We start from the raw sequence: 15,979 nt of genomic DNA, 5'->3' as shown, positions 1-15,979 counted from the left end.
TGTGACGACCCAAGTTCAATTCCCAGAACCCCCACAGTGGCTCACAACTCTCACCAGTTCGAGATGGTCCCATGCCCTTTTCTGACTCCTGTGGGCCCCAGGCATACATATAGCATACAGACATACATGCAAGAGAAACACTCATATATATAAAATTAAAAATAAATCTAAAAACAAGTTTCAAGTATTTTTCAAATTCAAAATATTAAAGAGGGTTTCTAATACAATAACATGTTTTTAAAAGATAGTTTACACAATAGCTTAGTGTTCAAAGAACACCAGAAAGCTTGAACGCCAGCCAATAAATAGTTTTTAAAAGCTTAAGAGAAATTTCTTCTGACGATGTATAGTTAATAATTTCTTTTAAAATTTGTGAGCCAGGTGGTGAGGGCACATACCTTTGATCCCAGCACTTGGGAGGTAGAGGCAGGCAGATCTCTTTGAATTCAAGGCCAGTATGGTCTACAGAGTAAGTACAGGAAAGCTAAGGCTACACAGAAAAACCCTATTTCGAAAAATAAAACAAAACAAAAACAACAACAAAAAGAATTCCTGTTCTGAGTCCTTTAGCTTTTGAGGGGGAGGAGTGGGGAGTATAAGATTTAGGGTCTGCTTAACAGTTTTTACAAAAAGCCAGCCAGGATTTTGATTGTATTTGCATAAAATTTGTAGATTAATGGCAAGAATCCTGTCAGCTTTGATATCTTAGAATCCATGGACAGAAACTTGATTTTTCAAATATTAATCTAAACTTGCCTGTTTATACACTGGGTATAGGCTGATGGTCCTTGTATGCCCACTAGCTTCAGGGGTTGAGAATTTGGTCTTGGTATGTGTGTATGATTGTAACTTAACTCTCTTAGTTTCTGTGAGTTTTGACTGCAATCATTAGCTAATTTCTGACTAATCAGGAGCTGTCCAATTTATAAGATAACTTTAAGTACTTTAACCAAAAACTTTCTGGGTCAGTGAAATGGCTCAAAAGTAAAAGAACTTGTTGTCAAGCCTGATGACATTAGTCTAATCTCCAGGACATATAGTGGAGAACTACTCCTACAAGTTGTGTTTTGACTTGTGTTCATACATTATGAATCATACACTCACAAACATCAAATACATCACAGCACACACTTTTTGTTTTTGTTTTTGTTTTTGAAGACAGCATTTTTCTGTGTAGCCCTGCCTGTCTTGGACATGGCTCTGTAAGCAGGCTGGCCTTGAACTCACAGAGATCTACCCGTCTCTGTCTCCTGGAGTGCTGGGACTAAAGGTGTGCGCCACTGTGCCTGGCTTAGTAATTCCTCAAATAGAAGTACTAAGTCAAAGGATTCACACTCCTAATGGGAAAAAACAAGAGTCCAGAAAAAAAAGGAAAAAAAAAAATCTCTTATCAAGTCAGTCATATGTTTAACAAAAGTACTCCGGCAACTAAATGAACAACAACGTTTTCAGTAAACTGACAATTAGGTTTCTACAGAATTAAATTAGCTCATAATAAATGAACCAAATACCTAAATGTCAAAAATTAAAGCTCTAAAATTCCAAAGACAAAAACAGAGGATGAAATCTTTGTGGCCTTGTCTCAGTTTGGGTTTTGGGTTTCTACTGCTGTGATAAAACAACATGACCAAAGGCAGCTTGGGAAGAAAATGGTTTACTTCATTTTTTAACTCTCAGTCATAACTCATCAGTAGAAGAAATTCAGGATGGAACCTCAAGGCAGAAAGCTAAGCAGAGGCCAAGAAGGATCCAGGCCTACTGGCTTGGTCCTTGTGCCTTAGTTCAGCCTGTTTTTTTGTTTGTTTTTTTTTTTTTTTTTTTTTTTTTTTTAATACCATTCAGAACCACCTTGCCCATCTCTAGTGAGATGGGCCCACCTACATCAATCAAGAAAATGCCCCACAGGCCAATCTGGTAGGGGCATACTCTCAATTGAGATTCCTTCTTCCCAAACGATTCCAGCTTGTATCAGTTGACAAAACACTAACTAGCACAAGCCTTTAGCTAGAGAAGATACTGTTAGCTATGACTACAATAGCATGTATAAATTTAAAAATACTGACAAGCGACACTTACTAAAACTACGATTTTAGGGCTAATATGGGCTAAGTAGTTAAGAGCATTAGCTGCTCTTCCAGAGGATCCAGGTTCTATCCTCAGCACCCACATGGTATCTCATAACCATCTATAATTCAAATTCCAGCCCCAGGGGATAGGATGTTCTCTTCTGGCCTCCAAGAGCTCTTCATACATGTGGTATATAGACATGCAGGAAAAACACCCATTCATACAAAATAATAAAATCAATTTACATTGCAAAAATGACTTTTGGAGCTGGAGAGATGGCTCAGAGGTTAATATGTTCTTCTAAAGGTTCTGAGTTCAATTCCTGGCAACCACATGGTGGCTCATAGCCATCTATAATGAGATCTGGTGCCCTCCTCTGTGCATGTAGGCACACATGCAGGCAAAGTACTGTATAAATAACAAATAAATCTTTAAAAATGACTTTTGTCCCTCAAGGTATCATTAATCAGAAAATAAAAGCCACAAACAGAAGAAAGCATTGACAGATCATGAACCTAAAGAGGGACCTGATACAGAAAGTTTATCTGCAACAAAAAAAGTAGCTCTTCAAGATTGAGCATAGAATGCTGGGGCCTAGCTCAGTAGTAGATGCTTGCTTAGCATGCCTGAAGCCCTGATCTGAGTACTAAGCACCAAGGCACGAGAAAAAGGTGGAGAAATTAGAGAAATATTTCACCAATCGAGATTTAGGAATAAAAATAAGCACACAAAAAACACTTCAGTATCACCACCCACAAGATAAACAGAAATCAAGAACAGTGAAAATAGCACTTCATGTGCACAATACCATCTCTAATCAGAACAATAACAAGTATTGGCCAGGATGTGGCGAAAGTGAACTCTTCATGCAATACGTATGTTGACAGAAATGTAAAAGGGGCCAGACACGGTGAAATACAGTTTGGCCATTTCTTAACATACATTTACTATATAACCCAACAATTTCACTCGTAGGTTCCTATGCCAAAAAATAAAAATATATTGTCCCACAGAGATTTGTACATATCAGAACCAAACTGAAAACAACCTAATATCCTTCCACTGGTAAATAGGTGATAAAAATATTTCCATATTATGGAATATGCTTCAATTATAGACCACCTATTTACACGAAATGTCCAGAAAAGAGAAACATACAGGTACAGGAAGCAGGTTAATAATTCCCTGCAGCTAGGGCCTGAGAAGCAGAAAGAAGTGAAAAAGAGGCATGAGCTCTCCTTTGGGGTGATAAATGCTCCATAATTCTGTTGCAGTGTTGGATAAGTTAAATAATAGGCAGTCAACAGTATACTTTAATCATGTTTTAGGGCGAACAGTACTTCAATAAAGCTGCTGTTTTAGAAAACATATTAAAATTCAGCCTTAGAATTTCTCCAACATTTTTAGTCTTGCTTTTAGTACATTGATTTGTAGCAGCCCAGTATTAACTGTATGCATCCACAGACAGCAGAACACACACACACACACACACACAACAGAATTTGTAGTCTACACTGAAAAATATAACTAACTTAAAATGACTACCAATTGGGGCTGGAGAGATGGCTTAGTGGCTAATAGCACTGTCTGCTCTTCCAAAGGACCCAGGTTCAAGTCCCAGCACCCAGATGGCAGCTCACAACTGCCTGTACCACCAATTCCAAGGGATCAGACACCTTCACATTAATGCATATCAAGTAAAATTAAATAAATTATTAAAAAAATTTTAAAATTAAATGGCTACCAAATAAACAGTAATTAACTCTAAAAGAGCTGTAATGATTTTTACCCTTACTGACAGATTACCCATTCCTGTTCCTCTGAGAAACTGGCATCTCAATGAAATAACAGTCAGTTTTAATTGCCAATTTGACACAATGTAGAATTGCCTAGGAAGGAAGTCTTACTCAATGAGGGACCCTCAAGGCTAGGCTGGTCTGTATGGAATTATATTAGGTTAACTGAGTTGTAATGACCTGCCCATTTGTGTGTGGCACCATTCCTTGGGCATTACAATCCCCCTGAATTACACAGAGTGGAAAAGAGCGGAGCACCACCAGCATCATGCACTGATTCACTGCTCTCTTCTATTGATTATGAATCATGTGACCTGCTGCTTCAAGTTCCTCCTGCCTTGACTTTCCCACTTTCAAAAATAGACTTTAATCTGGAATTATGAGCCAAATATCCTTTAAATTGCTTTTGTCAGGGTGTTGTGTAGCAGTTTCCTCTGTGGTAAACAATATTTCATCTTGGGAGGAAATTTAAAACCAGATGTTTACAGAGAGGTGAAACAACAGGATGTTCTAAGGAGAGGTAAACACTACAGGGAAGTTGTTATGACAGGTAGCTACCTCAAACTAGTTTCAGAAAGTCCCCAAAACTGACTAGATTCATTAGAACCCTCTGTCCCAAAGAGAATATAAACAGTAAACATTGCTGAGAGAGGACTCAGACAAGCAGTTGCCTGGAAAAAAGCAGAGAGAGCCTAGAAGAGGCTCAGACCAACTAAGCCACCTGGGAAGAACCTGCTAAGCTGCTTGCAGGCTGTACTGTGCTCCAGGTTCCCAGTTTTCGTGACCTGCCACCCATGCTGGAGTCACTTCTGGTCCTATAAATTACCCCTTCCCCCAAAATAAAACTCATTGGTTCATCAAGCTTGACTTTACTTTGGTCTTTTGTGGGGTTCTTTTCTGAGGTCAATAGATAAGTGTTCCTAAGTCTCCTCAGGAAAAGTCCATCACACAAGATCAGCTTATTGTATCAGCAGTAACAGGAAGAGAAACTAAGACAAGAGCAAGGACAATATTGTACACACAGCCTTGAGAATATCAGCCAGCTAAGATTACGGGCATTTAGTCTAACCAAAAGTGATTCAAGTTCACCTAATAGAACACTGCTTCCTCAGCTCTCACTAGGGATTTTACAGGGCAGAAGATAATCTTTCCCAGTTGATTTAGACTATGCAAATTAGCAACTCAGCAAAGAGCATCTTTAAAGAAGGAACTATACAAGTGGTATGTTGGCTCCTTCTCTCCTGACCTAGATCAGGACACAAGTTTGCACACCTCTCTTACTCTGCCATGTTAACAGCCATGTGTTGAGCTTAATGAGCAAACTAGCCACTGAACCAAAAGTTGAGAACAGTAACACTCCATCTTTTCCCATTTTAATCTTTAGCCTGACCCTATTCCCAAGATAGCAGAAGGATGCCTCTATGATCCTTGCTTTCAACTCAGTTTTCTTTATAAAATTAAAAAAAAAAAAAGCAAAGGTAGAGATTCTAGAAAACGGCATCAAGGCATACTTTGTATCAGGAGTCCTGTCCACATAATAGCTCCAGGTCTTCAACTTGAAGCATCCAATAGAATTGAGACAACCAAGAGTTCTGCTGCAATGCCAAAATGCATCTCAAATGGCCCTACCTAGCTCATGTTTGTGCTTTACTACCTCTTCCCATCCTTGCACTAGACAAACAGAACCTCATATAACTCAGTCTGGTTCAAATATAAATATTAGAAGATCACCTTACAGTCTTAAGTAATAATAGGTAGAACAAGCTCCAAATTTACTACTATTAGCTACAAATGTCTTTTAAAAATTTAATCCCAGCACTTGGAAGACAGAGGCAGGTGGATCACTGCACGTACCAGGCCAGCCTGGTCTACAAAATGAGTCCAGGACAGCCAAGGCTACACAAAGAAACCCTGTCTCAAAAAAATAAATAAATAAATAAAAATAAAAATAAAAAAATAAGCCGGGAACAGTAGCACATGCCTGTAATCCCAGCCTCAGGGGGGCAGAGGCAAGCAGATCTCTGTGAGCTGGAGGCCAGCCTGGTCTTTTTAGAAAGTAAGTCCAGGACAACCAATGCTACACAGAGAAACCTTGTCTCAAAAAACAAACAAAAAAACATATACAAAAGATTTAAAAAATAAAAAATAAGACCTTCTCAATTAGAGAAAAGAGTGATCAACTATTAAAATTCACAATTTATTTTCAGCCTTACAAAGAAAGCCAATTACTACCAAAGGAAAACTACCAGTCTACCTTAGGTGATGTATTTGGTTTTGTATGAGGCAAAAATTTTTGAGACAGGGTCTTTATACATAGCCAAAAGACGGTCTTAAACTCAGTCTTCCTGCCAATTCCATCCCAGGTTACAGGGTTGGAGTTACAGAGGTACACCACTATGTCCTGATCCAAGCTGCTTTTCAAAAAATATTTGAAAGGTGACAAGATTTACCAACCACAGTCCAGATTTGGCTTTCCAATTAAGAAACTAAATTTCATCAGCACCAGGAGAATATATACACCTTAAAGGGTTATCAAATTAAACTTGCAAAGCAGATCTGTGAAAAAAAGAAACTGCCATCACAGAGACCAAATCAATCACACCCCCAATGGTACAGGAAGACTAACACACAGATGCAGATTTGTGCATGCACACGCACACACACATACAGATTAACAATAAATCTTTTAAAATTTATTATGTAAGAAGGGCTAGAGAAATATCTCAATAGCTTTTTGTTGTTCTCATTTTTCAAGATAGGGTATCTCTGTTTAACCCTGGCTATCCTGGGACTCGCTCTGTAGGCCAGACTGGCCTCGAACTCAAGAGACCTGCCTGCCTCTGTCTCCTGAGTGCTGGGATTAAAGGTGAGCACCACCAGAGCCTGGCTGAGACGGGTCAATAGTTAAAAATACTTGCTGTTCTTCCAGAGGAACTGGGTTTGATTCCCAGCACCCACATGGAAGTACCAACTGTCTATAACTTCAGTTCCAAGGAATCCAATATTCTAGGCTTCCTTAGGTACCAGACATATATATGGAGCACAGACACAGATGCACCCAAAATGCCTATACATATAAAAATATCTTTAAAATATGAGCAGAAAAGTCACCTACTACTACAAGGAAATGATCCAGCAAGTGCAGTTCTACACTGAAAAATCGAAGGATGTCAGCTCACCAATGTGAACAGTCATGCAGGCTGTCATGCAGGGCTTTCCGAAGCACCGAATCTTTGTCATAAATGCCCCAGGTAGCTTGTAGTACTGAGTCAAGTAAACAATCTCCAGCAGTTCGGTTCCAAAGTGCATACAGTCGACTGTCCAAACGTGTAGCCAACTCCAAAGACCAGTTTATAATGGGAGATTCTTCCTCTAGCTCTATGAGAAATTTAAATTAATTCATTTTCTTTCTTTTTTTTAAAGACAGGGTCTCTTTGTGTAGCTGTGGCTATCCTGGGCTCACTTTCTAGACCAGGCTGGCCTCAAACTCACAGAGATCCACCTGCCTCTGCCTTCCCAAGTATTGGGATTACAGGAATGCACCACTATGCCCAGCTACATTTGTTTTCATACCTACAGAATTACAAAATACTTAGTGGGTTGAAAATATCATCTACATAAGAATATTTATGTATAAAAATCTATCAATATCAACTTATATATGTAAAACATTGTGGTTCTGGAATAATTTATTCAACTTACAAATCCTTTACAGTCTTAGTTTCCAAAAATGTTTAACATAGAAATATATTCATTCTAGAATAAGTAGTAGGGTAACAAGGTTTTTAAGATTTAATATCTGTGTTTCTTCACTCTGTCACAGTCAAAGGCTGTAAAATGTCTGTTCTGTTTTGCATTGCTGATTTTGGGGTTGGGAGTCAAATCTAGAACCTTACACATAAGAACACTATGACTTTATATCTTTAAAACAAGGCAAGACAACTACACAATAAAATACTTCCTACCTTATAAAAAATGGAACAACAAATTGGATAAAAGGTAAATCACAACATTCATCATACACTTACCTTTTTGAACATCTCTATCAAGCACCTCATCAAATAATTTTTCTTGAACTGTTGGAGGCAAATCTTCAATATCTGCACAGAAAAAAATTGGGCTTAAAATCAGTTCTTGTGTTTGATAATTTAATAAATGAAATGATAGCCTCTACTAAAAATACCCCTTTCTACTAAAGTTGTCAGATATTGTATTTAATGCTGTATGTAACACAATTATGTATATATAGTTTCCTTTCTACGTTCATTACTAAAATTCTTATTTAATGTTAACATAAAAAATATGGTGTAGACAAATAATTAATTATAGATTTTTCTTTGTTCTTTTTCTTCATATGGGCAGCTTCTATACAAACCTGCTTTTTCAAACTTAAGAATTTTCTTACAAAAGTTAATGAACCATGGAAGTTTGACAAAGAGTTTTGGCAACCTTCCTCAAACATTCCAGGTTATTCTGGTTACTTAATAGAGCACTCTAGTGTAATAAAAAACCATTACCCTTAAAAACCCTTTGAGGGCAGGGGGCTGGAAAGATGACTCAATGGTTAAAAATATTGGTTGCTCTTGCAGAGGACCCCAGGATCAATTCACAGCACCTACATGATGGATTATAACCATCCTTAACTCCAGTTATCTGACCCTCTTCTGACCCGAGGACACCAGGCACAACACGGTACACACATACACATACAGACAAGACATCCTTATACAAACATTAAAATTTTTAAAACTAAAATACATATATTCAATTTTTTTAAATAGCACTTTGTTTCTTTTTTTTTTTTTTAATGTATTTATGGTTTGACAAGATGGCTCAGCAGGAAAAGTCACTTGCACCAAGCCTAATTACCTGAGTTCAATCCCCAGGACCCACATGCTGGAAGGAGAGAACCAATTATGATTAAGTGGTTCTTCGACCTCAACAAAATGCCATGGCTAGCACACACACAATAAATAAATATAACAATGATTTCTTTAAAAAAAATATACATCTTCAGATGGGCTTAATATATATTTCAATGAAATTTCATTTTAAAAGGCTTCATTAACCCTTCCCATGTATAAATACATCTGACTACAAAAAATTGAAAATACATGGATACCAGATAGAACATTGACTTCATAAAAAAAAGTTCTTTGGTATATTTATTCAATATTAATTCAAAAAGGCATCCTCCAGCCATTTTCAACAGTCAGAAAATTTAAAACATTAACAATCACTTCACAAATACAGCAGAAATTAATGAATGAAAAGTAGTGACATGTTCAAAGGTACTGGTATGTTTAATTCAAATAACCTAACCGATTAAAAACCTATATTCTACTCCCAATTCTTAATAGTAGCCAATGGGTACGTAATTTTAAATAAAGGGGGAAAATGAATGAGTAATGTGTGTGCATGTTTGTTTGTATGTAGTGGCACATGCCTTTAATCCCAGCACTCAAGAGAAAGATCTCTTTGGGTTCAAGACCAGCCTGGTCTACATAGCAAGTTCAAGACCCAACTAGAACTACACAATGAGACACTGTCTCCAAACAACACCTAAAAAGTGATTCACATCTATAATGACAGAACCAGGGGTCTGTGCAAGTTCTATGCTAGCTACAGAGTGAGCACTTCAAATAAGTAAAACTAAGGTCAAAACAAAAACAAAAACAGTGTTTGTTTACAGGTCATTCTTGTATGAGCCACTTCAAAAATAAACAGTCAAGTCCTAACCTATGGGGCTAGTGAGATGACTCAGCAGTTAAAAGTACTGGTCACTCTCCTAGAGGACCCAGGCTTGATTCTTGGCACCCACACGGCAGCTCACTATTGTCTCTAACTTCAGTTCCAGGGACCAGACACCCTCTTCTGGCCTCCATGGGTGCCAGGCACACTTACGGGGCACAGATACAGATGCAATCAAAACACCCATACACATAAAATATAAAAATGTTAAAAATCCCAACTTACTTCTTACAAAAACATTTTTATCCCTATGTAAAAATATAACCTTAAGAAAATAGACTGCTATTCATAATAAATTCTGGGATTACCTGCTGGTAATGTAAATGTTACAAGGTCAGTCAGAAAATAGCAAGCAAAATCTCCCTTTCTCTGGTGAAGAGAAGCAGCTATTTCTCTCCGGATTTGTTCTGTCAATTCAGGACACACCATTGCTGGAATACACTTTGCTGCTTGTTGAGATACCTTAAATACAGAAAGAAACTTTCCTCTGTATCTTATTTATCATAAATAGAAACAAGACAAAACAGCATTTAAAAGAAATTAGCAAAATTTCCCCCAAATTCATTTTTTTAAATCTTAAAAGTACTAGACATTATTTCCTTGCTAGTGGACATTTACATCAACAGGATAACTGTTCAAAAAAGTCATTAAATTCAAAATGGTAACAAATGGTAGATTCCAACTAGCATTCCAGTTGTATTTACTGTGTGTAAGAGGGAATGATGGTGCACAATTATAATCATATCACTAGAAAGTCTGAGGTTGGAAGATCAGGAGTAAGAGGCAAGCCAGGGCTAATCTCAAGCCAAAACAAACACACACACACACACACACACACACACACACACACACATCCCACCTCTATGGAGTATCTGTTAGCAAGCAAAAGCAGACACTGGATCAGCCAGTCAGCTTAGTTCTCTGCTGCTAGCAATCTGGTGAGAACAAGCTGGCTATCTCCTCACTAAAAGCTACCTTCCTATCATAAATGGGACCTTGAGCAGCATGCCTTGTAGTAATCTAATCTACTGATGTTAAAGTAAAGGAGCTGGAGTTGTTAAGAACTCAGCAGAAGTAACACAGCTACAATTTGGACTCCTCATTCTGATTTTATCAATTGCCAGTTAACCATGAAAATTTTCACAAAAAAAAAAAAAAAAAAAAAAAACACTTCTAAAGTAACAGCTTCCACTTTGATAACATTTCTGCATCCTCTCTTCAATCATCTGTTTTAGGTGACATGAACACTACTATGAATGAAACCACATAGCAGGAACTGAAGCCTCTAGCCAGTAGCCCCTGTGGATGAGCCTGGAAGCAGATCCTCTAGTGCTAGTCAAGCTTTCTGACTACAGCCCTAGCCAACAGCTTGATAACACCATGTATGTATGGGTGAGTGCATGCATCTCCATGTGTATGCATGTGAGTGCTAGCACACATTATGCAAATACATTAAGAAGCTAGATGTTGATGTCATGTGTACTCCTCAAGACTCTCCAATTTATTTCATTAGGCAGGGTCTCTCACTGATCCTGGAGCTCATCAATTCAGCTAGTCTAGCTAGACAGCTTGCTCCAGGGATGTTCTGTCTCTGCCTCTTGAGTGCTGGGACTACAGGAGGCCCCCATGCCTGTCTAGCATTTTTATGGGCACTGAGGATTTAAACTCTGATCTGTACATTTTTAAAAGGCAAACACGTTCCCCACAGAGTCATCTTCCAGGCCTTCTCATGGAACCTTGACCTGAACTATTGAGCTATGATAACTCCTGCAAAAATGTTTAAGTAACAGAATGTTTTGTATTAAGCTGCTAAATTTTGAGGTAATTTGTGACATAACAATAATAAATTAATAGACACTTTAGTACTATCCCACTGTTAACCTCAGACTTGCTTTTAGGAGCCCAGTAAATAGGATGTCCCATGTGAGCCCTGTGCTCACAAGGCCCAAGGAAATTAATGAATATCCTATAATGTTTAGTCTTGACCCACAGCCATCTTTTCTATCTGGTCTCCTGCCATCATAAATAACTAATCACAATGACATCCCCTGCAATGCAATAATTCTACTGGGCATTACAACACCAATACAGTTAGGAAACCACAAAGATACTTTACTCTAAGCTATGTTTCAGAAATCTAATCCCTCTACTAACACTGATCCTTTTTAACAATGCACTTCACTTCCTTTCCCTGAGTCTACCCAACATCTTCCCCTGAATCTTGCTAAAGTAAGCATAATGGCTAGCCAATAAAATCAAGCTTTCACCTATCGTGCATATTTTTAAATCCCCATTCAGTATCTCAGATACTGGTAAACTTGAATAATCAACTTATACACTTATATAAAGTATATCCAGAAGCTGTGTATCGACAAAAACTGAATACACAATGATCTGATTTTCTGCATTTTTATTCTATTTCTCTTATCGTGAAAAACAAAGTCTCTTATCCGAATAATACAGTTCTATCCTCAGAGATATGATCCCTTATACCTTCATAAATCGTCCACTTAATTCAGTTCTCCCCAAGTTTACTTCACATGCTAACTTCTATGCCTCCTCCAGAAACTTGATGAAATGAGGTTCAGTGTACAGTTCCATTGGCATACTGTCTGACTTGCATTCACAAGGTAGATCCCTAGCATGACATAAAACAGGTGGTGGTGAACACCTGTAATCCTAGCACTCAGAAGGTGGAGGAATGTTAGAAGTTCAAGGTTACCCTCAGTTTTGTAGCAAGTTGAAAGCCAGCCTGGGATATATGAGATCCTGTGAAAGGCAGGAGGAGGAGAGGAACAGGGGGAAGAGGGAAACTATACAGAATAACCCATTCAATTCTCCATTTCTCTAAGGATTCAATAAAGGAAGAGTTAGCATCCTTATAATTCTATCCTCCTCAGCCACAGAGCTTGGCACATAGCACAAATACTAAATATCTCTTAGTTGAATGAATAAAAGATAAGGCCCCAGCCAGGTAGTGGAGGCGAATGCCTTTAATCCCAGCACTTGGTAGAGGCAGGTGGATCTCTGTGAGTTCCAAGCCAGCCTGGTCTACAAAGTGAATCCAGGACAGACAGGGCTATACACAGAGAAACCTTGTTTAAAAAAAAAAAAAAAAGTCTCCATGTGTTTTAATCAAACTTAAATATTGTGGAGAAAAGCTCTGCTTCAAAAAACTCTGTTGCTCAGGGCAGTGGTGTACATCAGCAACTTCATCAACTCAGCAGAGAGTAGGCATGTGGATTTTAAAGCAAGATGCTGTATATATGGAGGATGACTTGACCCTGGAAGATCAAGGCCAGCCTAGGCAACACAGTAATATCTCATCACAAAGGGAGAAAGGGTACATGGCAAAACAGGCCTATAATCTAAGCACTTGGGGGAATGGAACAAAAGAATTAGGTAACCAAGGATATCCTTTCTACCAACAAAGCTCATCCTGAGCTACATGAGACAGAGGACCCCCCCATCAGTGGACTTGGAGAGGGACATAGGAGGAGATGAGGGAGGGAGGGTGGGATTGGGAGGAAATGAGGGGTCTACAGCTGGGATACAAAGTGAATAAACTGTAATTAATATAAACAAATAAAAATTTAATTTAAAAAAATTTTAAATAATAAAACACAAAAACAACAAAAAGCACCATAGGAGTCTCCTTTAAAATACAGCCAAAGGACCTAGATATACATACATACCTACAGAAAAAGACTCATACGGAAAAAAAATTTTAATCTTTAAAAAAAAACTATTAAAAATCTCTTAAATTTAAAACTATTTTTAAAAGCAAGTAAAAATGTTAAAACATTTAAAAATAGTCTGGGGAAACACTGTCACATTAAAAATAAAAAACAGGCAGTGGGCAAATGTGCCATACCCCTTTAATCCCAGCACTTGGGGAGGTAGAGGCAGGCAGATCTCTGTGAGTTCAAGACCAGCCTGGTCTAGAAAGCGAGTCCAGGACAGCCAAGGCTACACACAGAAACCCTGTCTCAAAAAATAAATAAACAAACACATACATTACATACATACATATAAAAACTAGGGCTAGGGATACAGCTCAGTGACAAAAACACTTTCCTAGTGTGTGTAGGTATATACATAAATACACACACACACACGGCCCTATTTTCAACCCACAATATAGCAATAAAATACTTTTAAAAATTAATAAACAATAAAAAGAAAACCTATTTCAATATAAAAATATTTTAAAAAACATTACAGCTGGTGACAGTTCAGTGGTAGCACATTTACATAACACATTACAACCCCTAAATTCAATAACCAAAATGCCACACTTACCTCTGTAAGCAATATTGCTAACATGTCCTGCCTCTGAAAACGTATGGCCAGGTGGACCAGAGTGTAGCCAACATCAAAAGCAGAAGGTCGGTTCAGCAAGCGTACTTCATCTGCAGTGAGCTGGCGTGCAATATCTCCTCCTGATGACTTGTATGCTTCTATGGCTGCTAAATCACCTTCCACGACCCCTACAACAAGCACCAACATAAAAAAAGCACTTGAAATCTATTTTTCTTCAAAAAGTATAATAAATGAAGCAACCACACTAAACTCTTTAAACACTTCTTCGTACTTCCTGGATCCTGGGACATCATTTCTATGTCCTAAAGAAAATAAGAAAGATTAGTCTTTCCCTATCATTTCAAAATTCCTTACCAGAGCTACAACTGCCTAGTCTGGCACGTACCTTACCATCATAGCTAGGCTCCGTGCTGTTGCAGGCCTCGACGAACTACTACAACACTGTAAGTGGATTAAAAATGAACAAGGACAACCTAGTTTGAGAAACTAGATTCCACAGAAGAAAATGAGCCTTTGTTGTCTTAGATTGATTCTGACAGCAAAACCCAAAGAGATATACATGTGATTCATGTTGGTGTAAGGCTGTTTTTGCCCTTTTCCCCTACATTTGTAAAGCAGAATTTAAAAAACACTGAGCTTTCTATTGTGCTGTATAACTCTAAAATAACTTTCATGTTAAGTAAAAACTGGCAGCATTTTGAATTCAGAATCTCCCACAGTCAAGACTTTCTTATATATGTTACAAATTGATCATGGCTGGGTGTACTGGTTCACAGCTATAATTGCAGCACTCCACTTGGGAGTTAAAAGCAGAAGGGCCGTGTGTTGACAAGCCTGGACTATACAGTGAATTTCAGGCTACCCTGTGTTAGAGAGAAAATGTTTCTAAAGAACGTGGGCAGTGCACATCTTTAATCCCATCACTTGAGAAGCAGAGGCAGACAGATCTCTGTAAGGCCAACCTCGTCTATACAGTGAGGGGGGGAAAAAAAAGAGATAGGAAGGATGTTAAATATATACTACATAGAAAACATACTACACAACTGTAAATACGTTAAAATAAAACAAAACAATTAGAAGTAGAAACATAAAATAAATAACATTTCCCAAAGTCATAAACCTTCTATTCCCATTAAACCATTGTATTACCCAAACCTTAGTGCAATTAATATTAAGTAAAGAGTACTTACTGAACAATATGGATGATACACAGCCTTGTTGAGGGATGAAAGTGCACATCAGCTTTCAATAAATGTAGTAAAACAAATTACCAGACCAACTATTTCTTCAATGTTTTCTAAGTTATACCAGAGGGGGTAAAAAAATCTGTCTTCTGAGTAAAATGCTCAGATTGACTAAAACTATCCTTAGGGTGCTTTTAAAAGGCATTTTAATTGCTATTTTGAATTAAGAATTAAGACAAAGATATTCTGTATACCTGGTATAACACAACATTCTTTTTTTTATTAAAGAAACCAAACTTTAAGATCGATTATTTAATTCTCACACTCATTGTTTGTGACATTCTGTGTACTACTAAGCAATATAAAAAGCACAAAAGATAGTAAGTACATGATGCCTATCTTCCCAAAAATCCTTTTAAATTACATCTGTGGGGCACGGAGGTCAGCATTAAAAGTTTTCAAACTCTAAGAGCCATGGATCTTTTCTGCAAATCTAAATCCTCCACCCAAACCTCAACATGTTTTTCAGGTTAGGGCTCATGAGAAAACATACATGATGTTGTACACTGTTTAGTACAAGTTCTTAGGTATCTCAGACAGGATCCTGTGAGCCTAAGAGCCTAAGTAACAACAATACAAGTTTCAATTCCAAATATAAATAAAGGCCCACTATATTGGGGCTGGGAGTAAAGCTTGCTCCATGGAAGACCTTTGGACTAGCACAGATGAAGACCTAGGTTCAATCCCAAAACCACAAAAACAACCAACTGTATCCCTCATGTTATTAAATAAGAATGTCACCAGGCGTTGGTGGCACATGCCTTTAATCCCAGCACTGGCAAAGCAGAGGGAGATGGA

General features: G+C 37.8%; 1 protein-coding gene across 2 annotated transcripts in view; it reads right to left on the bottom strand.

Moving 5' to 3' along the window:
- Zranb1 (zinc finger RANBP2-type containing 1) overlaps positions 1-15,979 on the bottom strand; it is a 53,392-nt gene that overhangs the window by 5,130 nt on the left and 32,283 nt on the right. For both annotated transcript variants that reach the window (XM_021652573.2, XM_021652574.2), the window contains 4 exons: positions 13,917-14,104; positions 9,923-10,076; positions 7,892-7,963; positions 7,043-7,241 (listed from right to left, as the gene is read on the bottom strand). In XM_021652573.2, the coding sequence (XP_021508248.1) occupies positions 7,043-7,241; positions 7,892-7,963; positions 9,923-10,076; positions 13,917-14,104 (613 nt within the window). The remainder of the gene's footprint in view (positions 1-7,042; positions 7,242-7,891; positions 7,964-9,922; positions 10,077-13,916; positions 14,105-15,979) is intronic.

Source organism: Meriones unguiculatus, chromosome 1 (genome assembly GCF_030254825.1).
Source record: "Meriones unguiculatus strain TT.TT164.6M chromosome 1, Bangor_MerUng_6.1, whole genome shotgun sequence".
In the NCBI taxonomy this organism is placed as follows: Eukaryota; Metazoa; Chordata; class Mammalia; order Rodentia; family Muridae; genus Meriones; species Meriones unguiculatus.
This window is presented reverse-complemented; position numbering and strand designations above follow the sequence as displayed.